Raw genomic sequence first — 24,776 nt, forward strand, 5'->3', positions numbered from 1 at the left:
AGTATGAAGGTTCCTGGACTCATAGTGTTTGAAGTATGAAAAAAACTGGAGATGGAGGCACACAGACAACTTGTAAACACTTCAGATTTCTATTTCAGCAAGCTTGGTCGCCACTCTGGCCTTGGGTCGTATGGCATAAAATGTTTCGTTAGTTTGTAAATGAATACTTGAAGCAATTACTGTGAATTCTGCATGTGTCATGCAAACGTATACGTGCAGTGAGAAAGGTTTTTAATGAGATTAACGCTTCTCTGTGATAGCCACGGGACAGGTTGTCAAACTGGCACTACTGCTTGACAAAAGTAACGTCCAGTTTATCACCAGTGTGGAAGTCTTACGAAAGAAGTTCTGCACGTTGACACGCAGCGAGTGACGCCAACTCCCCGCGCTCCTCCCTGTAAACCAAAGACTTTGGACACCAGGATTAACTTTTTTTTTTTTTTTTTTTTTTTTTACGGTGTTGATGTTGTTCCCGTGATTATTTAACCGTCCGCTTCTTTCACCCTTAGGTAATCAAAATGCCTCGCCTGAGTATTGGCTGCCATCGCTGTGATGGATTGATTTGCTGGCCGTTCAGCGCTGTCCTCGACGATTGCTTGGAGGGAGCTCACAGCTGATTGGTGGTGGGGGAGGGAGTGGCTGCGTTAAGTAACTTGGAAGACTTCTCTCCTCAAATTTGATAGTAAATATTCCCAACGCTTGATGGAACTCGTCGGGCCTGTGCTGGCGCCGGTCTGCGTCCGGGTATTTGTACTGACTTCTCGCATCTCTTCAGCGTCTCTGAAGTCCTAACATCCGTCCCCAGAGCTGCAGGATAAAGGCTGAAGGATAAAATCATGAATTCAGATATCCCGGAGATTTTCAGGGCTCTCCTTGAGCATCCCTTCACTCTCCCTAATTTTGATGACAACGGTAAGTGGCTGTCAACTTGAATATTTCTGATATGATGAACACGGTCCACATGGCGTTTTCTTCGGAGGAGCTTACATGTATAATTATAATCAAATGTTATTGATAAAAACGAAGTTTACCTTATGGTAGTATTTAAGACGTCACGGAAATGTCTGCAAGCAATGTTTTGCGTGTTGTGTAACCTGTCTAGAGAGCTGGAAGGGAGTTTTCTACAGTTCAGGGGAGATAAAGAATCGCTTCCGGTTTAGAGCCCCAAAGTTACTCGAATTAAAGTTACATCACGAGGAGAGGAAGAGAGGTCAGACAGGTATAAAATTTGGAAATTATATTTTATTGATTGGAAAATACATATTGAAATCACAACTACATACTGTAATATTAGTCGAAAGTTTTGATAACTGAAAGAATCCGACACAAATATTGCTGGTTTTCTTGAAGAGAACTGGAAGATCCCTCTTCCTGCGTGGAGTCAGACGTGTCCTCCGAGCAGCGGGGCCTCCTTGAGTCACCTGCTGTCTTCTATCAGGGGCGTTTGAGCCTGAAGAGAGGTTTGCGATCTTTGTAAGTTCGCGATCAAACCACTGGGCGGCAGTCTAAACCGGAATTGTGTTTTTCTTAAACAGGAGGAGCGTTAACACCATCAGATTGAGTGTTGAGCTGCTGCTTGTGCCACTTTTACAAGATACCCCAGTTTGGGATTTGTAGCTGAATGAGCTGAACATCCCCTCAACGGGAATAAGTGACTATGAAAGAATGTCGGATCGTGGCTTTGTCACTGGCATGTTTCCACTCTGATCGTGTGCCATGGAAGGCCTGTCACAACCATAGTCCTATACGATAGAGGGACGCGCTCAGAAATGTTGTTGACTTCAGTATAAATTGCAAGGCATTTGTGCAGTTGTTCATATCGGAACATCATCATTAGTTTCATGGTTGATTTAGATTCTTTTTAGGAAGGTTTTTTTTTTTTTTACGTTTTAAATCTCAATTTGTGACTGTTAAATTGACTCTTAACACTTTGACGTAATAAGTTAGCCATCTATTTGGTTCCATACCCCCCCAAAAAATGAAATAATATTTCTGCAGTGAACTGCTCTTTAAAGACAGTAACATTATGCAGAATGATGTTGTTTATTGACCATGTGCCTTGAGCCTCGAAGAGATTATTTTTTGTACTGATAGTTGTTTGTTTGTTTGTTTTTTTTTTACAGCAACCATTTGGAGGTGCCATCACAGTGCTATCACTGTGTTTTTGGTCATATGAAGTATGGGCCTGTTCTAAACAGGTGGGCCCTTGTTTGGCGCATGGCTCAGGGTAATCGTTGTGACACTAAATTGAATGGGACCATGGTTAGTAAATCAGTACACAGTATAGTAGTAATAGTATTAGTAAATGAAACCTGTGTCCAATTGTCTCCTCTGAAAAGGGCTAACCCTCCAGGCCAACTGACCACATCAGTGTGTGACACGTCACACACATGATCAGAGTCACATTATTTTGCTGTGTTAGTCCTGCTGCATTGCTGTGTGCTTTAGCAAAGAAGCTGCTTGAAAATACTTGTAACTGGACTCTGTATTTTTAGATAATGTTAACTGCGGCACCTCTGGAAGCAACGTCAGTATCCATACTTGAGTCATGTTGCATTGTATGATCTCACACGGGCTCTTATCCCTCCTTCATACTGTAGGTGTCAGTCGAACAAAAAAATGTGCGTAAATGAACAATTGTGAGGGCTGAGGGTTGCACGATGTCTTAATACTCCTTTTCCAGATAAAAGGACTCCGATTTTAATCAAATCCACCAGACAGGGAAGTGGCCTTGTACTTAGATTCTGTTTGGTGCTCGGCCTCCACACGAGCCGTAAGATTCTGCATCTGCTGATTTTTAAGTTACATGCACTACATTTACTGTAAACCAACTTTATGTAGCCCTAAATGTCAAGGAATTTGGAAATATACTGTGTCATCAGTTTGATCTTTTTAATAGAACACTGTTGATGTAGAGGGCAACCTTCAACAAACTCACTCTTTTGTGACGTGTTCCTCGTCTCATCTCTGTCTCGCTCTCTCTGTCTCTCTTTCTCTCTCTGTCTCTCTCTGTCTCGCTCACTTATGCTCAAGTCTTTGGTTTACATTTCATACAATGCACACAGATCCCTCAAATTGTTGATGAACGTGCTGTTCAGTCCACCACAATAGTGACAAGGATGCAGGAAGGAAATATTCTAAAGTGTTTTTTTTGTTTTTGATCAAGCACATGCACATCATGCTGTGTTTCCCCTCATTAATGAAAAGGCCCAGCAATTTTGAGAGGGATGTTTTCATTGTGGTGTCAGGATTGTAGAGGATTCAATTTTGAATAAACCAGACAAAAACTAATGGTGGACTTAGACCTCGGCCTCTTGTGACACTTGTGATGACCAATAGACAAGAAATGTAAACCTACAAGGATTCACCTCTACAGTCCATGGCTCGATACTCTTGTACGCTGCAGCTCCGCCCTCCTTGCCGGTTTCCACGTGCTAACGATATAGGGCAGAACTGGGATCAGCCTATAGACGCGAGAGCCTGCACATGTTGTAACATGTGATCGGTGGGGTCAAGGGGGTACACCAGCAACGGAACCAACATAACGCATTCTATGTCAAAGTGGCTTGGATGCAAATCTCACGGTACCTTCAGTAGTTCGCACACTCGTTTAAGGCTACAACACGGACATTCGTTTACGTAACGAATCGCGCGTAACTTGGTAGCATGTCTGTGAATACAATACAATACAAACAGCACACAGAACCAATACAAGAATTTGACTGTAGGTGGCTGGAAAGTCTATGCCTCACAGCAGCGGCGCTACACTGCACATTGAGGTTATTTTACCCGTGACAGTTTTTTGTTCAGCGCAAGGATACATAACTCGGTCGACCAATACAGACTCAGATAGCGGGCACAGGCTCGCCCATTGGCTCATCGCGAGAGCTCCTTCCTCGAGTCAAGCGGTCTTTGTCAATATTCATGAAGACAAGTCCAATCCCGCCAATCGGCGCAGGGCAGGGCCGGATATTTTAATGTGAAGGTGCGGTTTGTCCTGTCCTCCAAACCTCTTCACCACCTTGTTGTCCGCAGAAGTGGGCCAGTTGTGTGCCGTGTACCGTCCGTCTTTCTCCACACTTCCACGCGGATTTAGTGGGTTCATATCCTAAGTAGGCGGTCGAAAGCCGACGCTGTCGAGCAAACAGGTCAACTGCCGGGCCAGCGTCTCCGTTGGTGAGTGACTGCAACAACAAGAGGAAAATGTCGGGAGAGTCGATTCTCATCACAGCGGAAACGGCCGCAGGGCCCCCCAGCTCATTCCCGGTTGTTCTGAAGAAAATAATGGAAATGCCTCCGCCGAATATACTGGACGGCGACGACGGTAAGATGCAGTAGACGGTCGTCACGTAGGTTAAAATGAAGAAGCAAGGGGAAACCTGGAAGGAAATCTGTGCCTCACAACGTATTCGATAGCGGAAGCACCATAAAGTTCTTGGAGTGGATTTGAATAAATGTGGTCAGTGCAGCCTAACGTTGGAGGAAGAAAACACACGGAGCCTGTGACCTGTTTCATGATCTCGTGGTTTTTTTTAGACACGCCTCTATTAAGCGTTTGGCAAAAGTAGTTTTCCTTCGCCACATCACTTTGTGTCGTATTTTGTTTATCAACCGACAGTTACTTGTGTCACTGTTTGGTAGTTTGGCATTTGCGCATGAGGAGAAACGACATTAAAAACTAAAACATGGCTTGGCTGCGTCATTTCCCAAAGAGGAGCAATCCCAAAATGTTGTGTGAGTTTGTTTTTTTTTTTTTTGTTAGTTTGATATTCAAAAATGTTATTTACCCTTTCTAGATTTTGGTTCTAAAAACAATCAAACTTACCAAAATGAGTTGTCCAGCATTTTAATCAAAAGTCTAAAACTAAATATAGATCAGTCGGTCAAAAAAAAAAAAAAAAACCTGAAGAGGCGCATTTAGGGTCACCACAGGGAAATCAACTTGAATTTTCATGGACTAAACCTAGGCTAAAATAAGTGAGGTTATCTTAGTACGAGCACTTACATGTAATTTCTATTTCAAAACTAAAACTTGACGACTGTATTAAACCAGGATGAGGATGACTAAATATGGTGAAAACTAACATGGACACAATACTGACCGTACTAAGACTGCATTAAAAAAATAACTGATGTTAACACGGTGAAGCACATTTGTCACCTGTCCCCGTTGTTTTAGTCTCTTAACTTTTGAAAGAAAATATTCAAAATTGAACTTTGCTTAGAACTTGGTTCTTTAGGACATTTCTTGATAACACTCCAAAATTTAGTGAAGTTTTAAAAGTTTGGGGGAAAACTTTATTGACCCTCATGTCACACCCTCCGTGTGGCCAGTTGTTCCTCGGTCAAATTGCGAAGTTCTGTGGGAATCCGTTCGAAAATACTTTGTGATTTAATGTGACAATAAACATTTAAATCTTTATCTCTTGTATCTGAAAGTGAATTTGTTTCCTTTGGTTCAGACACTGACAAGGCAAAGTTGTGTCTGGATGATAATGTGGACCTGGTTGGAGATGGTAGCAGTATGGGGCCATCGGCTGCCCTCACCCCCGCTATCTGGGACAAGACCATCCCCTACGATGGTGAGAACTTCCACTTGGAATACATGGACCTTGAGGAGTTTCTCATGGAAAATGGCATCCCCACCTCAGCAGACGAAGACTCGCTGAGGAGCAGCCCTGATGACGACGCTGTTAAGATGGAAAGCGTAAACACTCCCTCCTCAAAGCCACCAGACATGTCCCCCGTGGCCCTGCTGCCTATTCAGGAACTGGACAAGTGTGATGAGGAGGTGGTGATAATCACCAATAGCGAGACTGATATCACCTGTGACGTTACAGCAGGTAAGTGAAGGTAGAAGGGTCACGGACAGCGTGCTGTGGGGGTTCGGACATTGAGATGAAGCCGATGGGCTTCCATGGTTTGGAATTGGAGTAGAGTTAGGGTCATAGACAAAATAGATGTTTTCTGATGGTCAGGACACATCCTGTGTCTGCGTCAGACACACGTCTCCTCTTTTTGCTGGCATCATTAAAACAGGCTGCAGCAGCCACGCTGAAAGCGCGAGACACATATCAGACGCTTGTTTGCTGCAACGCAGCACTTAACTCAGGATGTTCCCTGATTTTTCCACGTGATGCATGCATCTTTCTGTTGAAATAGACGGTGAAATGACTGTTATCTGAAGGACCTTGTGGCGTGGCAGTGTAACATAAAACTAGTTCTGTTTTTGGGTTGTTTTTTTTTTTTTTTTTTCAAAGAAGAAACCATACATTGAAACCAGAGACCCAATTGAGTCTGAGCATTGATAATAAAAGTGTTAGGAAAGCTTGGCTTGCGGAAAGCAGATTCTAAATGGGAATAAAATGTGTCGTGTTACATGAAAAACTCTCATATTTATTAGAAATTACTTGAAAGAAAACTCCATGTGGAAAGAGAGGTCTGGAAGATGCAGCGCTGACCTAGAAGCAGCATGTTGAGGGAGACTAATCAGATGACACCGACTCACTGCAGAGGCAGATGCGAGATGGGTGGCACCACCAATATCTTGTTTCACCTGTTCTCTTCCTTTGTTCAGAAGTGACGACTGATAAGGACAGAGCCACCCCTGAGTTAATCGACCCTGCTGACATTGAGGTCGATGTCAACTATGAGCCAGATCCCACTGACCTGGTCCTGTCCAGTGTGCCAGGGGGTGAGCTGTTTGACCCCCGCAAACACAAGTTCAGTGAAGAGGAGCTCAAGCCACAACCTATGATCAAGAAGGCCAAGAAGGTGTTCGTTCCTGAAGAACAGAAGGTATGATCAAGTAATTCGGTGTTGGGATCCAGATGGTTTATTTTTTTTAGAAAGCAGTGGAGTAGAAATGCATACTTGCTTGTGATGTATGTGCAGTAATGTCTTAGGGTCACTGTGGTTTTGAAACACCTGGAAAAGTTGAGGAATACGAAAAATGTCGATTTCTCTGCCTGGAAAAGTTTTTTTTTTTTTTTTTAATAAACGAAGCCAGAAAATCTTGGAAAGGTGATAGAAGTTTCCTCTCAAAATACCTGCATACTGGTTTATTTGTGGTTTCAGTTGAAATTGGCTGAGAAAAATTAATTTGGCGACTGTTGATTTACACCTACTTTGTGTATCCCATTTGCCCATAAACCAGGGCTTTCAGCGTTGCCCATTAAATCTCTCCATTGACAAAGTTGTACGCTGAGATGAACTCTGAGTGAACTTGTGTGTTGGGGAACGGCATGACTGAGTGTGAGTTGCAGGGTTAAAAGAAGGCCACGTCCCAATGAAATTGTTCCAACGACTCACTGTGACTCAGCAGTCTGAAAATCTCCAAATTGATGTTTTCCTCGCGTCCAGTCGGCGAGAGAGCGAGCAGGAACATAATGTGTGTTTACAGGCTCACATGGGGGGGGGGGGGTAGCTATGATAAACACTTGGCGTCGGGCAGATTTGGGCTCGTGTGGACAATAAGATACCTCTTGACACAAGGATAACCCATTACAATAGTAGGGGAAAACATGGGCTTTTGAATTGTGAAGGCAACAGATGGACGGGTGGGATCTATGAATCACCACTAAAAATCCTGGAAAATGTGGATAATTTTAATTTTTTATACAGGTTGCCCAACTGCTATTGCATAGTAAAAGTCAAACACTGGGCTTTGTCAGGAAAACACGGGGTCACTTATTATATATCTAATAAAGTACGAGACATCCTTCAAATATTTTGTCATAAATTCAATAAGCTGGGTTTTTATTGTCAGAAGGTTTCATTTTTTATTTTTTTTTTTAAATTTAATGCGGTGTCAGTTTGAGTGTGTTGCTTGTCCACCGATCCAGGACGAGAAGTACTGGCAGAGGAGGAAGAAGAACAATATGGCTGCCAAACGCTCACGCGACGCCCGGAGGTTAAAGGAGAACCAGATCACAGTAAGAGCAGCTTTCTTGGAGCGTGAAAACGCAGCGCTGCGGACAGAGGTGGCTGACCTACGCAAGGAGTGCAACGGCTTCAAGAACATCGTGGGTCGCTATGAAGCCAAGTTCGGAAAACTGTAAGGAATTAAAAAAAAACCCAACTGTAAATATATTGATCAAAAAGTTGAATGTTTGGTAGTGCTGAGGAAATGCTGCTCTACGGTTGTGCTGTGGAGGGAGAATAATACCAGTACAGGGACCAGCCTCCTGAGCTGGGTCAGATACTCCCTTATTTGGGTTCTGTAAGTGTAGGGTAGAATATCATGGATTTAATCGACTTCTGTTATGGACCAGGTTGGGTGGCACCATAGATGGAATGAACATATAACCAAGTCAAACAAGGGTTGATCAGTGGCGCGTAGTTACGTTGCAGTGCAAAAGAGGGTGAAGACAGAACAGCCTAAATATGGAGAAGCCATGAATTTTGACTTGAAGGATCCACTGTCAAGTGTGGGTTCTCAGTTCTTCATTTAACCACATACAAAGTAAATCCATCTTGCACAGCTGGAACTATTGACCATGGTATAGTACAAGATATGAACCTACCCAGTCAGGATGAATAATGCCCCCCCCCTCTTCCTCCCCCTTTTTTTACTCTTCCTTGTTCTCTTCTCTTTCAAGTGCAGTGCTGGAAGACCAATAGTCTGCAATTGATTTATTTTTCTAATGAATACATAATGGATACATAATCAAGCACCTAGAATGGATGGGATGAAGAAGAGGCTCAGAGCATGTGTGCGATGCAATATCACAATAGGACCCAGTCTTTTTTCTTTCACACCTCTCATCCATTTGGGTGAAATGAGGAAGAAGTTATTCAAGTGCTTCTCAAAGATGTCTCTCTGATGTTCTCATGTTTGTTATGCCTTCGGCTGGAAGAGGTCATTGGGTGTGTTTTTGTTTTGGTAACACTGTGGGTTTTATTTTTATTCTTTCTTTTCTTTTTTTAAGACTAAGAGGATAAGTGATTCTGAAGTAGCAATAGTTTAGACTTGATTGGTTGGCATTGTTATGGTGTTGTAGAACAATTTGTAGGTTGCTTCCAGCTCTCTCTCCTTTTTTTTTTTTTTTTTTTTTTTTTTTAAACGCAGCCTGCGTTTTTCATATTTAAATAAGTGGCCGATGATGTAAAGAGCTGGACCTTCCTTTGCCCGTCTCAACTGTGACATTTTCAATAAGCTTTCTTCAGGGGATTACGGTGACACGCCCTTAATGGTGCATTTGAGTGGCCGTGTTCACTGCTCTTCATGTATTCGTTACCAGCAGCAGAAGCATCGCTGTACACACACACACACACACGCGTGCTCCCTCAGGCCTTCGCTGAGGATGATGTTCTCTGCAGGTCGCCATGTTGACTCATACATCTGCAATGGCTCCATGATTCACTAAGAATCCACTGATGCATGTTTTGTAAATACCCTGAAATGATAGTTGTTGCTTGTCATGCAGCACATGAACCTGACATCATTAGATGACATCATTAGATGACATCATTAGATGACATCATTAGATGACATCATTAGATGCAAGATACACATGTATGCCTACACATGGCCTTTATTCTGTTTGTGTCAAGCAATGAAATGATGAGATTTTATCTCCATTAAGATTCAAGCTGTTGAATGATGAGGAAACTCTTTTAATTAGTGCCTTTAATTAGTGAGGGCAGCAAGTGGTGAAAGGTTAACTAGTTAACCTGATAGTGTTTTGTCCTAATTAGTTAATTGTGAAACCGGATATTCAAACATTTGTGTACGTGCATTTAGATTTTATACCAACTGTTTAAAGGTGCACAAAGTTATCTTTTTCTTTTTCTTTTTTTTTTTTTGTGCATGAATTATATTTCAAATGTCTACGGTCAGTTGAATTATTTATTTCTTGACAAATTTGTGGCATAAAAATGGCCCCAGAAATTTGTGACATGTCTTTGATGTAAAAAGCAATTTCAATGCAGAGTAGGAGAGGGGACATGATTATACTGTATAATATCCCATCAGAAAAGAAAAGCTCCATCAGGAGGTCATATCTGCCGAAAGGGAAATCCACCTTTACATTTGGTCCGTTTTGTTTTGGTTTTTTTTTCCCATTGTTGTGCTTCCATCCAAACAGAAATCAAATGTAAGCCATTTAACTGAGAGGAGCTTTTATTTGAAGAGGATTTCCACATTTGCTCGTTTAACCTTGTCGTTTGTTAAAAAGAAACTTTCTGTACTTGTCACGCCACAGCTTAAGAGACAACACCAGTGTTTGTTACAGGACAACAAGACTCCAGAATTTACTGATGTCCATCCAAATCCATTACATTTGAAACCAGAGGTAAATATTCTGGTATGAATGATGGGCTTCCTGACTTTTACACCGTTTTACTGACTGCTACAACTCAGATGGCATCTGCTTTCTCTCTGCAACACGTCAACTTGATACCTTTTTGAGGGGTTGTTTTTAACCTTCATGGTTCCTTCTTTGTATTTCTTTGTAAACAAATGTCTTGATATTGAGCTTGGTTATCTTTTGTGTCATGTCTATACAGTATGTATTAATAAAGCCTTGATGAGAGTCTCAAAGTTTTTTTTTTCTGCCAAGTTGATTTTTGGTGCCAGTCTGTAGCTGGTAAGGTGGAAGCACGAGTATAGTTCCTAGATACGGACCTAAGTGGGAAGTCACGTGGACTGCAAATCCAAAGTTTTGATTTCAAGACAAAGAAATCCCTCCAAAAATCCGTATCCAAATATGTTGGTCTGGCCTCTTCTTTCAGGCCTCCTCTGCAAGATCCCAACCACGTTATTACAAGGACTACGTGTTTGTTTTTGAGTGATTCAACATCACGATGACCTTGCAGTTTTTCTTGTTCAACTGAGCAAATGAATTGCAACTTTTCTGTTTCCTGTGTCAACATCCTGAGGAACAAATGTCAAACCTGACTGCAGTTCTAGGACTGTCTTCTTGGAAGCTCTATTAATCAGACTAATAGAAATGAAAGGGATACCCCTTCCATGTTCTTCCTGTCTGGCGCTTACATTTAGAGGGTTAATTCGACTCCTTTCCTACTTTCTGTTTAAAGTTAAGAAAAGGTTTATCAAACCCGAATGTCAGTTCAACTAATTTTAAGTTAAAAGGTTTATTTCCCCCCAAACAGTTCTTGTCGAAGTTCTGCATGTTTAAAATGGTTTGTTTGACTCAAATCCTACTTCCTGTCAAATAACCAAAGTTCAGAAAGGTTTATTCCAACAAATACGACCTTCTGTCAAAGTACTAATGTTTGAAGGATTCTGTGCAAGGAAGTAAAAGATAAAAGGCTTGATTTTACCCATAATATTCTTTTAAGTTATTCCACAAAATACAAATCTGACTCTACTTAATTCTACGCTATAAAATGGTAAACTTTATAGGGTGAGTAGGGGTACATCACCAGAACAGTAAACAGGCTTTGATGTACGAAATTGCTAGAAGGTCCTCTAAACAGAAACTGTTGGAGTGGATTTTCAACTTGGAAGGTGAAGTCGTTGCCTCGCACTCAAGTAAATAAAAGAGTAATAAAATATCCCAGTATGGTCAAATACATCTGACAGTTTCTTCTTTAGTGACTACTTTGCACTCTACGAGCATATATAGGCTTATGAAAACTTCATATTTAAAAGCAGCCGGGGAAACGATGGAATATCAAAGAAGTTTATTGTCAAACAAAAAAATTCAGTTTTTAAAAGACAAAGAAAGCTTAGAAGTTAAAGGAAGGGCCAGGCTTCTGAGTCTTCACCTCTTCTTGAAGCCATACTTCTTCCTTTCGTAAAACAGGTCGGTTTTGGAGCTGCCCAAATTCACAATCTTGGGACAGCCATCTCGCTGAAAGAGGTCAGAGAACAGCGTTGGTGTTCCATGAAGAATCTTGTTTTTTTGTGGTTGATTTTATAGTGAGGGCAGTTTTTTTTTTTTCCCCCTTGAAATTCTGATACATTTAAATTAACAACTGAGCAAAAGTGGCTCCACAGAAGCAAAAATGAACCACTGTAGGCAATGAAACCATCTATCTTCATTGGCACTAGTTCTTTGACCCAAAGCAATGTGGCATCATAGTGAGGAGGGGACTCACGTCTTTCTCCTGGATGGTGCACTCTTTACAGTAGTAGGCGTCAGAGACACCGGGCCCTCCACAGATGACGCAGCGTCCCTGATAGGAGCCATAATTACACTCGTCACAGATGCGTACCAGTGTGCACGGCCTCACGTAGGAGTCACAGATGACACACTTGCCATCACCTTAAAGCACCGGAAAAGAAACACACCAGAAGGTTGACAGAATGATGAATAAAAGAAACCCTACAAACATAAACAAACACAGTGATATTTCAATATCTTTGACACAATATTAACTAACGATGTACGACAGGATATCCTGATTTAACTTCAACAGGAGAGAAATAATTACTACGGTTGACCACATAAGATGACTTACACTTTTCACACAGTCTCCCAATAGCTGTGGAAACAAAACAAGGCAATGAGTCATTAACAGTTCTAATTATATCGCTCCACAACAGGTTTCATGCACATTGAAAAAAAATAAAATAAAAAAATTCCATGACTTAATTTTCCTTTGAGGATGAACCTGATTAATATACATACTGTGAAACAACTGTTTACACTAGTGAAATAAACAAAGAAAATGTATCATAATAAATAAAAATAAAACATTTTAATTAAAATTTATGATAAGGTAACTGGTAGATTTATTTAAAAAGTTAGAGTACACCAACATCAACTAAAACAGATTTTTCTCAGTCTTGAACCACATATACTCTACAATAAAGAGGCATACAAAACCTTTTCCAAAACATCTAAATTTACACTTTCAAATTCAATTATTTTTCCAGGGTAAACGAACGCGACTAACTTCACGGTTAGGGCCCTGCTTCTGTCTCCCAAATAAAGCAAAGTCCAAAAAAAAAACCAAAAAAAAAACCACAGAAAAACACTGGCATCGTTGGAAAATATGATGTTGAAAAACATAGAGAAATGAACTTATGGGCATTTGTGGACTAATAACGACACTAACTTTACAATGGAGACCATGCTGTAACATTTAGCATGGTTGCTAACGTTACCTTGGCAAAGTAAGAATTACCGAATGACTGTAAAAGACTACTGTTGCGCTGACTGAGAGAGCGAATTACAATGAATGTGATATCATACCTACACCGGCTTGTTTTCGGCAAAAGATCAAGTCTGGATGATGCTTCGCCATTGTTGGCTAACGTAAAGGGAGCGCTGCTATGTTTGAACTTTCACCTTTGACCGCTATATTTTGTAGATGAGTTTAGAGTATCGCCGCCTAGCGTTTCCACAGGAAACTACAGCACGCATCTTGCGAACAAAACGCCTTTGCAAACATATATTTTTTTTAATTTATATAATACTACGATTTACATTTTAGCATTCTGTAAAGGAATTTTTACCTTAATGAAAAAAAAATTGAAGAAATAAAAGAACAATCTGCGGATCCTCATCCTGTCAGTTGTATAAATAGTATACATTTTTTTAACGTATTTAAAAACAGTGCTTGCATTTGGTGACGTTATGAAACACTTTATTGAATTTTAAAGTTACCTAATATTCAACCTGCGAACTAATGTGCTGTACTTTTCTTTTTCGATCAATCTAAATTAAATTTAAGTTATTAGAATCATTTGTTCTTGGAGGACCAGCGGCGCAGCGTCCTCCAACCCTGTGGCGTCACCATTGGTCGTCACATCTTTGTCAGTGAACAAAATGGCAACTTACAGTCTCACTGTCGCCCGGCTTCAGGTAGTAGACGAATTTCATCCATTTTATCACATCTGAAGTGAAGTAAATGGTGTCATTTGTGGCGTTACATTGTTTAAAGGCAGTCAAATCTGAATGTGTGGTAACTGAAGCTGTCGGAAGGGTTGCTGCAGAGAAAAAAGAAGGTATACAGTCACCCACAGGCTGGACAGGTCACCGTGCCCCGACGCCAATGAACGCACCTCGCTAGCAACAACAAATTTGTGAGGAATTAATCATTAAACACGACTCGTTCTACCGTCTGAAACAAGTTATTTCTAGTATTTTCACTCCTGTAGTGGACATGCGTGGGCTCGTTTAATTTGTGGGGCTGAGCTTGTTTTATTGCAAGGTTAAGCACAAGGTTAGAGTGCCCAGAAGGCACACAGGCAAGCAGAAAATCACACCAAGAATTATGGACCAGAACAGAAAAGCGATTAAGTTCATTTTATCCTTTTTTTTTTTTTTTTTTCCAAAGTGCTTTCACGAGAAATTAGCCATTCTTGTGTGTTGAATGAATATGTTCAAATGCCGTCATGGTATTTTAGCCTGTGGAATTATAGACAACCTTATTGATATTTACAACTGTTGTTTTGAAGATCACATTGCACCTCATTTATTAGAAGTTCATTGGGAGCATTTTAGCTTTTATTTTGTGTGAAAAAAAAACGTAGTGCGCCACTAAAGGTTCCTTATGAAAGAGATTTTGTATTTTGAATCATGACTCAAACAACATTCTACAGTTTTGATGAAATAAAATAAAAGGTATGCATTTTCCACAGACTGATTTCTGAAACATAACTTAAATAGTTAATGTGTGAACTCTCTTTTGGACTTGATTTTTTGCTCTTTGCTCCTTGACAGCAAAAGTCAGCTGCTAAGTAGTTCTAGGTTCAGGCGTTCACTTACTGAAGGACACCCCAGTTGTTAGTTCATATGAAACTAACACCATATTGGACACAGTCATGGCATTTACTCGTCAGGTTCAACAAAAGGAGGTTTTTTTTTGACTTTGCTGAAGAATATCTGTGCAGTCTATGGACATTTTTCAGCAGATAAATTAAAGATCTTTTTTTGTCAGTTCCTATGTGGGCCATGGGGCAACGTTTAACACTCCGCAAAACAGAAAATGCAGGATAAACAGTTCAAAGGTGTACAAAGCCAATACATGTGGAAAGAGAAGTTTTTAAAGCAGGTTGATTGTTCAGTGAATGCTCACGTGTGGGGTCAGTCTGGGAGATAAGGTGGGAGGCTCCTCTGGTTTGGGCCAAGGCAGGGGCAGTGAGGAGTTCAGCTGTTGGGGTGTGGAAGGTAGGGGGTTCCACATTGTATTAAAGGATCAGAGCCTGCTCACCAAAGGTTGAAAGTTTATTTGCACTTATCCTCATCTGCCTTCATTTGCCCCTGATACTGTCAGACATCTGACACTTGTCACGTGGCCCAACAGTGCAGTGTCACAGACTTAAACTTAACTTCCCCCTCCCAGAGCTCAGTGTTCCATTGATTCTTGCCACAATACTTATTCAGTCTCTTAATTTCTAAGATACTTTTGTCCAAAAAAATAGATACAGATACAAACATATAGGTATCATATTGGATGAAGGCTATCTAAGCTGTCCAACTAAATGCTGTATGTGGCAGTCATTCTCAACAAGTCTCTGGCTGTAGCCTGTACTCTGATTATGGTTACTATGTACTTATGAATTGACACTGTATGTATGTTTTTGCTCTGGTGTCCAGCTGGCTCTGGGCCATGGTGCACGGCGCTTGCATGTATCCGCTGCTTACAGATCCAAGGCCAATGTGTCGATGAGCCGGTTTGAGCCCACCTCCTACATCAACTATGAGAAGCTCCGATCGAACATTGAAATTGTGAGAAAAAGGTCAGTGTGCCCCTGCACGTGTTTGCATTTTCTCACATCTTGTCTACTTCTGTCAACACTCAGGGAAGTCTTTGCCCTTAACCCCAATTTTTTTCCAACCTTTTCCTTGACACAGTCTGGCCGACTAATCACGCCGGAATTACTGTTGCTCGTTGTGTAATTGTTGCTTTTGTTTGAGAAATGGGGGTGGGGTGGGAGGTAGAAATACAAACAAATCCCCACGCCATTGTAAACAAGCGACTATCATGTTCACACTTTGACGCCACCTCACGACACTCTTTGTAGATGAATTCGACTGATAGAATTCCTCTTCTTCTGATGACTTTTGTTGATGGATTTGTGAAATTAGTATTATTATTGTGAATCCTCCAGACACAATAGTCATTTAGAGAAAATATGAGCACATAGGAGGGAGACGTGGCTCACTTAGATCATGTGCTGACCAAAAATGTTTTGTCAGCTTTAACAGAGTTTTTTTTTTTTAATTTCATTTAAATCGCATGGGGTTACTCACTGCTTCAAAAAAAAGGGGGGTGGGGGGGTGGAATTATGTCTTTATTTTATCTGTTTCATTCTTTGGCTCAAACTGCATTTATGGAGACATAATTTTCTCACTTCGTCAATATCAAAATATACATCAAACTTATAAATATCGTATCTGCAACCCCTCACATTTTGTTTCATTAAATCTTTGTCGATATTGATATTTTTGTCATCTTTCCAGAATTTTCCAAAACATGAAAGAGACCATGCTACATTTTTAAAGCCTTTATTTTGCTACTTTTTTGTCTGACCGTGAAGCAAAATACAGTATTGATCAATGCAGTAATGATGTTTGGATTGGGGCGGCACGGTGGCGCAGTAGTTAACGCTGTTGCCTCACAGTAAGAGGGTTCCGGATGCATGCCTCCGCTCAAGCTTGGTGGCTCTGTGTGAGTCTCCATGTTCTCCCTGTGCCTGCGTGGGTTCTCTCTGGTACTCCAGCTTCCTCCCACAGTCCAAAGACATCAAGAGGGGACGAGGCTGATCGATACTCTAAATTGACCGTAGGTGTGACTGTGAGTGTGAATGGTTGTCTGTCTCTATGTGTTGGTCCTGTGATGGACTGGAGACCTGTCCAGGGTGAACCCCGCCTCTTGCCCGAAGGCAGCTGGGATAGGCTCCAGCCCCCTACGACCCTCAACAGAATAAGAGGCAGAAAATGGAAGGATGGATGGAAAAATAAGATTAACTTTTTATGTAACTTTAATTGGGAAGATTGGTTGGTGGCTGGAGGTAAATCTGTCACACCATAGAGCTTGCACTATGTAGTGTAAACCAACTTGGTACACACAGCCAAAATCGGCTTACACTAAATGCAAATGTTGTCTGTTCACTCATTAGTTGGGCAGCAAAATAACAGCAGCACTGTTAAGCTCTAGTCCTGAACCTCTGACCACTGCCCTTGTCTTAACATGTCGTGACATTACAACATCCTAAAATCAATTCAGGCCATCACTCATGTTTTCTGCTTAGACTCAACCGGCCTCTCACACTGTCAGAGAAGATAGTTTACGGCCATCTCGATGACCCACACAATCAGGAGATCGATCGCGGTCGCACCTACCTGCGGCTGCGTCCCGACCGCGTGGCCATGCAGGATGCCACGGCACAGATGGCGATGCTCCAGTTTATCAGCAGTGGCCTGCCAAAAGTGGCGGTGCCCTCTACTATTCATTGTGACCACCTGATTGAGGCCCAGACTGGAGGGGTTAAGGATCTGGCCCGAGCTAAGGTGAGGCTTTGTTCAAAGAAGTGAATCTTGCAAAAGTAATTTAATGACTTGTTAAAAAAAAGCATTGGAGTCACAAACCTCCTTCCAGGAAGTCAACCATGAGGTCTACAACTTCCTGTCGAGTGCTGGTGCAAAATATGGAGTTGGCTTCTGGAGACCAGGCTCCGGAATCATCCATCAGGTGTGATTACTCAAAGTATGAAATGGAGGCAGTTCATTCAGCTGTAACTTTAGCTTGCTAACTTAAGATCTTTAATCTGGACAGATCATCTTAGAGAACTATGCCTACCCAGGTGTGATGCTGATAGGCACAGATTCCCACACTCCTAACGGTGGTGGGCTTGGTGCCATCTGCATTGGAGTGGGCGGGGCTGATGCTGTAGATGTCATGGCAGGGATCCCCTGGGAGCTCAAGTGTCCGAAGGTCAGGATACCCAAATTTTCCTAAATTTTTCCCTCTCTCTCACTCTGATATAGTTTTATTTCAATCACTGCATGTCTCAACTATGGTTGATTCTTCAAAGGTGATAGGGGTGAGACTGACAGGCACGCTCTCTGGCTGGACGTCTCCAAAGGACGTCATCTTGAAGGTGGCTGGCATCCTGACAGTCAAGGGTGGCACCGGTGCTATTGTGGAGTACCACGGCCCTGGAGTTGACTCCATTTCCTGCACTGGTTGGCTCAAAAAAGCTTGATCTTTGTTTTTACTTGGCTTGTCACCTGTTTTGTACTTAAGAAGGTTTTGTCACTGAAGTGTTGTATTTATTGTGTGTGCAGGAATGGCAACCATTTGCAACATGGGAGCAGAGATTGGCGCTACAACCTCAGTGTTCCCCTACAACCATCGTATGAGGACCTACCTGGAGAAGACTGGACGTGGACGTATGTTAAGGCATCATGATATACATGTCAATGCATGATTTCATCACAGTACAGTGAACAGACTTGCAGTAGCCCAATTCTCCGGAAGACAGAATATTGTCCATTAGTCAACTGTAATTATTTAATTTAATTTTGCCTGTTTTCATTTTAGATGGGTTTGGGGAATATTAGGTGCCTCAACATTCGTCTGCATCCTCTTGTTTCTTCCTTTCAGAGATTGCTGCCTTTGCTGATGAGTACTCAGAGCTTCTGGTACCCGATGAAGGCTGCATATATGACGAAGACATTGAGCTCAACCTGGACGAGGTTTGTCATTTTTAAGATCAATGTTTGATTGGATAGTTCAAATTTGAGAGCTACGGGAAATACAGGGAGGGAAGAGACATGAAATAAAGGTTTAAATTTGAACCATCGGGGGCTTTAGTGTATTGGAGGCCCCACAGTTAATAAATACTCTTTGTCTGTTTTGAGTAAAACAGTGGTAAAGCTACATGGAGCAATTAACAATCTGTTGTTGGAAAAGTAAAGCAAATGAGACTTAAAAAAATAAATGACTCTGGATTTGTGTGTAAGTGATCCTGATTTCTTGACCATGGTATCTCTTCCAGCTTAAGCCCCACATCAACGGACCCTTCACCCCTGACCTGGCTCACCCAGTGTCTGATGTTGGCGCTGTGGCAAAGCAGAATGGCTGGCCGCTGGAGGTTAAAGTTGGTAAGGAGGAGGACTGGGCAATTAATCACACACTGATGGAAGTATGATTAAGCAGTATTATTGTAAATTAGATAGGTCTGAACAATTAATCACAATTTCTTTGCTTAAGGCAGAATGTGTGCCAAAATGAAGTGTTGTAATACTGTAGAGATATCCCAGCGATTCAAAGTACGTATTATACCATCATCAGTCAAATTAATCACAATTTATATAGTTTTTTCCCAAATATTTCAGCCCAAATGAAATATACAATATATGAAATATACAGCTGGGGCTGGGCATTAAAGCGAAAATGTGGCAAAACCCAACATTTGACCTTACCTGTTCTTGATTGTTAAGCCTGGTTTGTGCTTCTGTGTCGCGTCAAAGTCGTACCTACGCCATTGATGCAGACCCCTACGCCATAGACTGACGTGCACCTCCAAAAAATCCTGACTACGCATTGTGCCGACGCGTCGCGACGTGAACGTCAAGGACTGTGATTGGTCCGCTCAGAACGTCATTTCCGGTTCAGCACAACAACACTGCCATTTTTAAAGTTTCTGTGGGGAGAGCTACACGCAAAAATGGACCAAGCCGAAGAAAGGGTTATCAAGGAGGTCCGCAAGTATGACCACCAAGGAATCTGACAAGAGCCCCACGAAACCATACAAAGACACAGCCACACTCCCCTAGTGGCTTGGCGGTGAATTGCAGAGCAACGCATTCCCTCGACGCAGAACTGCGAATGCTCAATGACGGCGTAGGGTCTACGCTGTCGCTACGCCATTGCCGCGACACAGAAGCATAAACCAGGCTTTAGTGTTCATTTGGTTGACTTGGTTCTTGTATAGTTCAGTATATATGCAGTACTGAGGTAGTCAGAAAATGATTGAGAAAGTGTTTAAGATAGTTGTCCTTCAATTTTAATTGTAAGAGTTTGAATTAATCATATTGCCCTTGTAAGAAGTGACTGGTAGACAAGAATGAGCAGCAGCACAGTTCCATTGTGTCGCTTACTGTAACTGTCTGGCTGTGTAGGTCTGATTGGCAGCTGCACCAACTCAAGCTATGAGGACATGGGCCGTGCCGCCTCTGTTGCAAAGCAGGCTCTTGATAAAGGCCTGAAGTGCAAAGCTCAGTTCACTGTCACTCCTGGCTCAGAGCAGATTCGTGCCACTATCGAAAGAGACGGTTATGTGAGTGATGGCAGGCATTTGAATCTCACCACACTGATGATTGAGCTCTGGCTGAAAGCTGCAATGTGTCTGTCTTTTTCTAGTCAAAGATTCTTGGTGATGTTGGAGGTGTAGTCTTGGCCAATGCGTGTGGGCCCTGCATCGGACAGTGGGACAGGTAGTTGTAGTCACAATAAACAGAGTCAAACCAAACAGTTCAGTCCTTCGGCGCTCATACATTTTGTGTTTGTATTCAGGCGTGATGTGAAAAAAGGAGAGAAGAACACAATCGTCACCTCCTTCAACAGAAACTTCACTGCCAGGAATGACGCCAACCCTGCAACACATGCCTTTGTTACCTCCCCAGAGGTAAACACACTCTCGGCTCATCCACACTGTTGGTTTGACAGTACACGTAAGAGCGTAACGTGAAGCTCTATGTTATCGTCCTTAGATTGTCACCGCTCTGGCCATCGCGGGAACACTGAACTTTAACCCTGAGGAAGATTACCTTACTACACCCAACGGGGAGAAATTCAAGCTTGAACCTCCTAATGGAGATGAACTCCCAGCCAGGGACTTTGACCCAGGCCAGGATACCTATCAGCACCCACCTGCTGACGGCTCCAGCCTGAAGGTGGATGTCAGCCCTGAAAGCAGCCGACTGCAACTTCTGGAGCCCTTTGACAAGTGGAGTGGAGGTGATCTGGAGGACATGCGAGTTCTCATCAAAGTCAGTTCTTATAAATGACATTTCTCTTGAGATGCTGTTGCCACTGGGGTGAAAACTTGTATCTTTTGTAACACATCCTCTTCTTCAGGTGAAGGGCAAATGCACTACAGACCACATCAGTGCTGCTGGACCTTGGCTGAAGTTTCGTGGCCACCTGGATAACATTTCCAACAACATGCTGATTGGTGCAGTCAATATTGAGAATGACACCGTTAACAAGGTGAAGAACCACTTGACAGGAGAGTATGGAGGAGTGCCTGATGTGGCCCGCCACTACAAGGTAAGGGCTGCAGAGGTCAAACACTGGGACATTGGGCAGTTGTAGTCTGCTTTATATCTGATTATGCTTTTAAAAGACTACTTTTCCAGTGTTTTGTCTGGTGAACAATGATGGTGAAAAGAAGTAAAATGTGGAAAAGCGAAATAGATGTTACATTGATGTGACAACGTGAACAAAGGACGTTTATTTAGAGAATAAAAGCATGAATTGTACTTTTTTCATTTTGTCGCATGCAGGCCAGTGGTGTGTCTTGGGTGGTGGTTGGAGATGACAACTATGGTGAGGGCTCCAGCAGAGAGCATGCAGCACTGGAGCCTAGGCATCTGGGTGGCAGAGCCATCATTGTGAAGAGCTTTGCCAGAATCCACGGTATATGCATGTGAACAGATAGACGGTGACTCTCCTAAGATTAATATCACAAGAAGCCAGTACCATTTATCAGTGATGTGGAATACCAAGATACTAGTTACGCGGCGCCATTATTCACACTTGCTGGCCCATTTCAGAAACTTGGGGCAGGGTGTCCTGTGGAGGGCGGTTGTAGGTCCTGAAATCTTCCTGTTCTCATTCATAACACAGCCTTCCCAGCATATTCCCTGTAAATTTACTAGATCTCGGGGTGGGATATTGCCAGCTCAGATTTCCAAGAAAAAGGACACATTCACACATGACCATTTCCTGGGAAAATGTTAGAACACTTCTAGGTATGGCTGTGTGGGTGAATGAAGCTTTAATTTATGCAAAAGAGTCTGTAGAATCTTCCGCATTAATATTGGGAGATTGTTTTTCACATCGTATCTTCTTCCCATAGAAACAAACTTAAAAAAGCAGGGTCTACTGCCTCTGACCTTCAGCCAACCATCAGACTATGATAAAATCCGACCTGATGACAAGATCTCCATCAAAGGCCTCAAAACCTTTGCTCCAGGAAAGGTGAGAATGGAAACATTATGTTGCAAACTTTTCTGCTTTTGCTAATCCAACTGATCTGTAATGAGGTCTCACTGTTGTCAGCCTCTGACGGCCGTTGTGAGGCATAGCAACGGGAGTGAAGACACCTTCCAGCTCATCCACAGCTTCAATGAAACGCAGATTGAGTGGTTCCAGGCAGGCTCTGCTCTCAACAGGATGAAGGCGCTGCAACACTGAGGAAGCAAAAACTATTTTTTGCTTGGGGAGTGAAGAATGTCAATGACTGTTTTGTGATTTGCATTAACATACAGTTTTGACTGAAGTAATGTCATATACCTCCTATAAGTTAAAGTAATACTGATAATATTAGTAACTGGTCTGTGGTCAGATGTACCTACAAACCTTCACTCACCCCAGCAGATAGCATTTCCCTCAATATACTGCTGTTTTAAGGGCAAATAGTTGGAGGTCAGTTTGTTGTGTAAAGACAGAGGACCCACACACATGTTGGCGCATCTAAGTTTTGACCCGTGGTAACAACTGTACACAAGTCGTTGGGCTGATGGGTGTTTTCACCAGTTCAGTGGGGTCAGCCTCCGTGTCGCTGTGTGTCTACAAGGCAGAGATGCTCGCCCTCCTGATCTCGTATCTTGATGACAACAAGGATTGTTTAAGCGTTGTGGTTATTTTGTCAACACGAGGGAAACGGAGCATGTGGATTCACCCAAATGAAGCCAACTTCATTATCGCTGAGAACTATTTCCAATCTAATGAAGGAGCTCCTGCTTGAGTGTTGTCTACAAATCCAGTACCCACCTTTTTTTCCTGCCTCAACAAGGTCAAACAGTTTTTCCCACTGTTTATATATTTTTTATATTCTTGCCTTCATGTTCCCCTTCATACCCAGGCTGATCTTGAACTTCTATTCTCTATCCATCCCATATTTGTTGAATGCTCTCTATAGCCTAACAACAAGGGACTTATTGCTTTTGTCCAACAAATAGATTGAAGAAAAAGAATTTGGCAGCACACATGGTTATTTGAGTGACAGTGGACAAGATCTAAAACACTGTAAGTTTCAATTTAGTAGTTTTGATCCTCTGCAGACTTAATGAATTAATACTTTTATTCCACACTGAAACGGCAGGAACAAAGTAAATAGTTTTCATCGAGACGAGGTGAAGTTAAAGTGAAATACACCCGTTCTCCTCTAAACCACTGTGTGTAAAGTGTCCAGTTCTATATACATTTACATGGTTATTTTTCACCCAGATTGTCTTCTGTGTTGCAGAAATGCCAATGAGTTGTAAAATAAAATATCCACTGAGCTCATCTATCACTTCCAGTAATGCAGCTAAAATCTGTTTTTTCGATGTTGCTGTCTTTTTTTTTTTTTTCTCTATCATGTTGGATTTGTATCAAATTGGTCCGGATGAATACCAAAACAGCTAATCTGGGGATTATGTTGCAAGATTATGGGAGAATAGTGACCTTCAAATGTCAGGTGTTTTATCGTCTCTCTAGAAATCACCAGTGTGAGTGCTTGTAGTCTGTTTTGAATGACAGCTCTGGTGGATCTCTGCAAACTGGAAGTTGTGAATGAAAAAAAGGATTCAAGATGGAAACGGCAACGTTCAGATATCCTGAATTAAGAGACGATTCTGAAAGTTATTTCAGCTGCCTTTTCCTACACGTTGCTGATGTAATGGTCAGCAGTCCAACTGTAGGAATGTCGTCATCTCTTGATAGCACAGTGCTTGTTTCCCATTATCTAATCTGTGCTGTAGGGAAAAAGCCTGGCAAAGCTGGTCCTTCTGAAATGTCTCAGGAACAAGAAGACACTGTTACAGAGGGTCTGATGTGATTCATCAGCAGGAAAATTGATCATTTCCTCGTCTGGGACAAGTAATACAGGAAGTCAACCATACTAGAGCTGTAATTCTAGTTTGAACTTCTCTGGACATCAAAGATCGAGTAGAGGTAACGGCCAGTTTGGATGTTTGCAACCATGCAGGATCTTCACATAATGAGCTTTTTTCTGTCAGTCCTTGGTGGATGATGGCGATCTCTGTTGCCTAGAGGTAAAAAGTCACATCGCCTGTCTGATTGTAGCCTGTAGCACAAAAGCAGATGTTATTCTCCACACAGTGGTGATGTTATCACAGATGTGGATCACCGAGTATGATTGATAGAAGTTTAAGAGTGTAAATAAAGGCAGTGCGTTTATTGTGGGGTGGGTCCTTCAACAAATTTAGTGATGAACAAAATACTTCAGACAAGTTTACATTGAACTGATAGAACTCATTTAACAGCAGTTCCTATTATACAGCTTTATGACATTACATTCTTCCTGATCGCTAAAAAAAAACTAAACCTGTTCTCAGAATGAAATTCCTAGTGGCCTAAACTCATTTTTCCTAATCGAACACTTTTGGCTGAACTTAAACACAGCGCGGGCACTCACTCACAATTTGAAAAACCCCTCTGCTCTTAATGTGCTAAACCTTAAACATTCCACAGCTGTCATCTTTCACACTTGACAACTCTACATTTCACACATGTCTAAAGATGTGGTCAGGCGGCACAGACACAGGTGGCATGTGGCTCAGTCTACAATGGACAGAAACACACAGAGCGGCAGAGGAGGAAGAGTTTGTTTGAGAGGT

General features: G+C 42.0%; 3 protein-coding genes across 7 annotated transcripts; 2 read left to right on the forward strand and 1 right to left on the reverse strand.

Moving 5' to 3' along the window:
* The first annotated feature begins 612 nt into the window (after positions 1-612).
* On the forward strand, positions 613-10,537 carry tefa (TEF transcription factor, PAR bZIP family member a). Of its 5 annotated transcripts, none has more exons than XM_086196253.1 (5): positions 613-912; positions 5,463-5,843; positions 6,578-6,798; positions 7,845-8,056; positions 8,606-10,537. In XM_086196253.1, the coding sequence occupies exons 1-5, from the start codon at positions 837-839 to the stop codon at positions 8,631-8,633; spliced, it is 918 nt and encodes a 305-aa protein (XP_086052379.1). In that variant the 5' UTR covers positions 613-836; the 3' UTR covers positions 8,634-10,537. The 5 variants fall into 5 exon arrangements, with proteins under 5 accessions (XP_086052379.1, XP_086052380.1, XP_086052376.1 ...); XM_086196250.1 differs by lacking the exon at positions 613-912 and adding an exon at positions 3,648-4,324; XM_086196251.1 differs by lacking the exon at positions 613-912 and adding an exon at positions 3,652-4,324 and having other exon boundaries at positions 8,601-10,537.
* Positions 10,538-11,634: 1,097 nt separating this feature from the next.
* phf5a (PHD finger protein 5A) lies at positions 11,635-13,295 on the reverse strand. Its single transcript, XM_086195395.1, has 4 exons — positions 13,167-13,295; positions 12,430-12,453; positions 12,067-12,233; positions 11,635-11,819 (listed from the first exon to the last, which is right to left on the reverse strand). The coding sequence occupies exons 1-4, from the start codon at positions 13,216-13,218 to the stop codon at positions 11,730-11,732; spliced, it is 333 nt and encodes a 110-aa protein (XP_086051521.1). The 5' UTR covers positions 13,219-13,295; the 3' UTR covers positions 11,635-11,729.
* A 416-nt stretch (positions 13,296-13,711) lies between these two features.
* On the forward strand, positions 13,712-24,450 carry aco2 (aconitase 2, mitochondrial). The gene is made up of 17 exons (XM_086194847.1): positions 13,712-13,778; positions 15,516-15,658; positions 17,174-17,432; positions 17,521-17,613; positions 17,698-17,856; positions 17,957-18,107; positions 18,210-18,314; positions 18,529-18,620; positions 18,923-19,028; positions 20,049-20,206; positions 20,290-20,363; positions 20,443-20,554; positions 20,640-20,918; positions 21,007-21,198; positions 21,435-21,567; positions 22,010-22,131; positions 22,213-24,450. The coding sequence occupies exons 1-17, from the start codon at positions 13,743-13,745 to the stop codon at positions 22,345-22,347; spliced, it is 2,349 nt and encodes a 782-aa protein (XP_086050973.1). The 5' UTR covers positions 13,712-13,742; the 3' UTR covers positions 22,348-24,450.
* The last annotated feature ends 326 nt before the right edge of the window (positions 24,451-24,776 follow it).

The sequence above is a fragment of the Aulostomus chinensis genome, chromosome 23, assembly GCF_037954235.1.
Source record: "Aulostomus chinensis isolate RoL2024-O1b breed Wild chromosome 23, RoL_Achi_v1.0, whole genome shotgun sequence".
In the NCBI taxonomy this organism is placed as follows: domain Eukaryota; kingdom Metazoa; phylum Chordata; class Actinopteri; order Syngnathiformes; family Aulostomidae; genus Aulostomus; species Aulostomus chinensis.

What these genes read in the sequence shown, in the direction of transcription:
- tefa (XM_086196250.1), top strand. Translation starts at nt 4,204, where the DNA reads ATGTCGGGAGAGTCGATTCTCATCACAGCGGAAACGGCCGCAGGGCCC. An exon ending in CACCTGTGACGTTACAGCAG is followed by an intron (nt 5,844 to 6,577) that starts GTAAGTGAAGGT and finishes TCCTTTGTTCAG; the next exon opens with AAGTGACGACTGATAAGGAC. An exon ending in TCGTTCCTGAAGAACAGAAG is followed by an intron (nt 6,799 to 7,844) that starts GTATGATCAAGT and finishes CCACCGATCCAG; the next exon opens with GACGAGAAGTACTGGCAGAG.
- phf5a (XM_086195395.1), bottom strand. Translation starts at nt 13,218, where the DNA reads ATGGCGAAGCATCATCCAGACTTGATCTTTTGCCGAAAACAAGCCGGT. An exon ending in CCGAAAACAAGCCGGTGTAG is followed by an intron (nt 12,454 to 13,166) that starts GTATGATATCAC and finishes TTGTTTCCACAG; the next exon opens with CTATTGGGAGACTGTGTGAA. An exon ending in GCACCATCCAGGAGAAAGAC is followed by an intron (nt 11,820 to 12,066) that starts GTGAGTCCCCTC and finishes GACCTCTTTCAG; the next exon opens with CGAGATGGCTGTCCCAAGAT.
- aco2 (XM_086194847.1), top strand. Translation starts at nt 13,743, where the DNA reads ATGGCAACTTACAGTCTCACTGTCGCCCGGCTTCAG. An exon ending in AGGATCTGGCCCGAGCTAAG is followed by an intron (nt 17,433 to 17,520) that starts GTGAGGCTTTGT and finishes ACCTCCTTCCAG; the next exon opens with GAAGTCAACCATGAGGTCTA. An exon ending in GGGAGCTCAAGTGTCCGAAG is followed by an intron (nt 17,857 to 17,956) that starts GTCAGGATACCC and finishes GATTCTTCAAAG; the next exon opens with GTGATAGGGGTGAGACTGAC.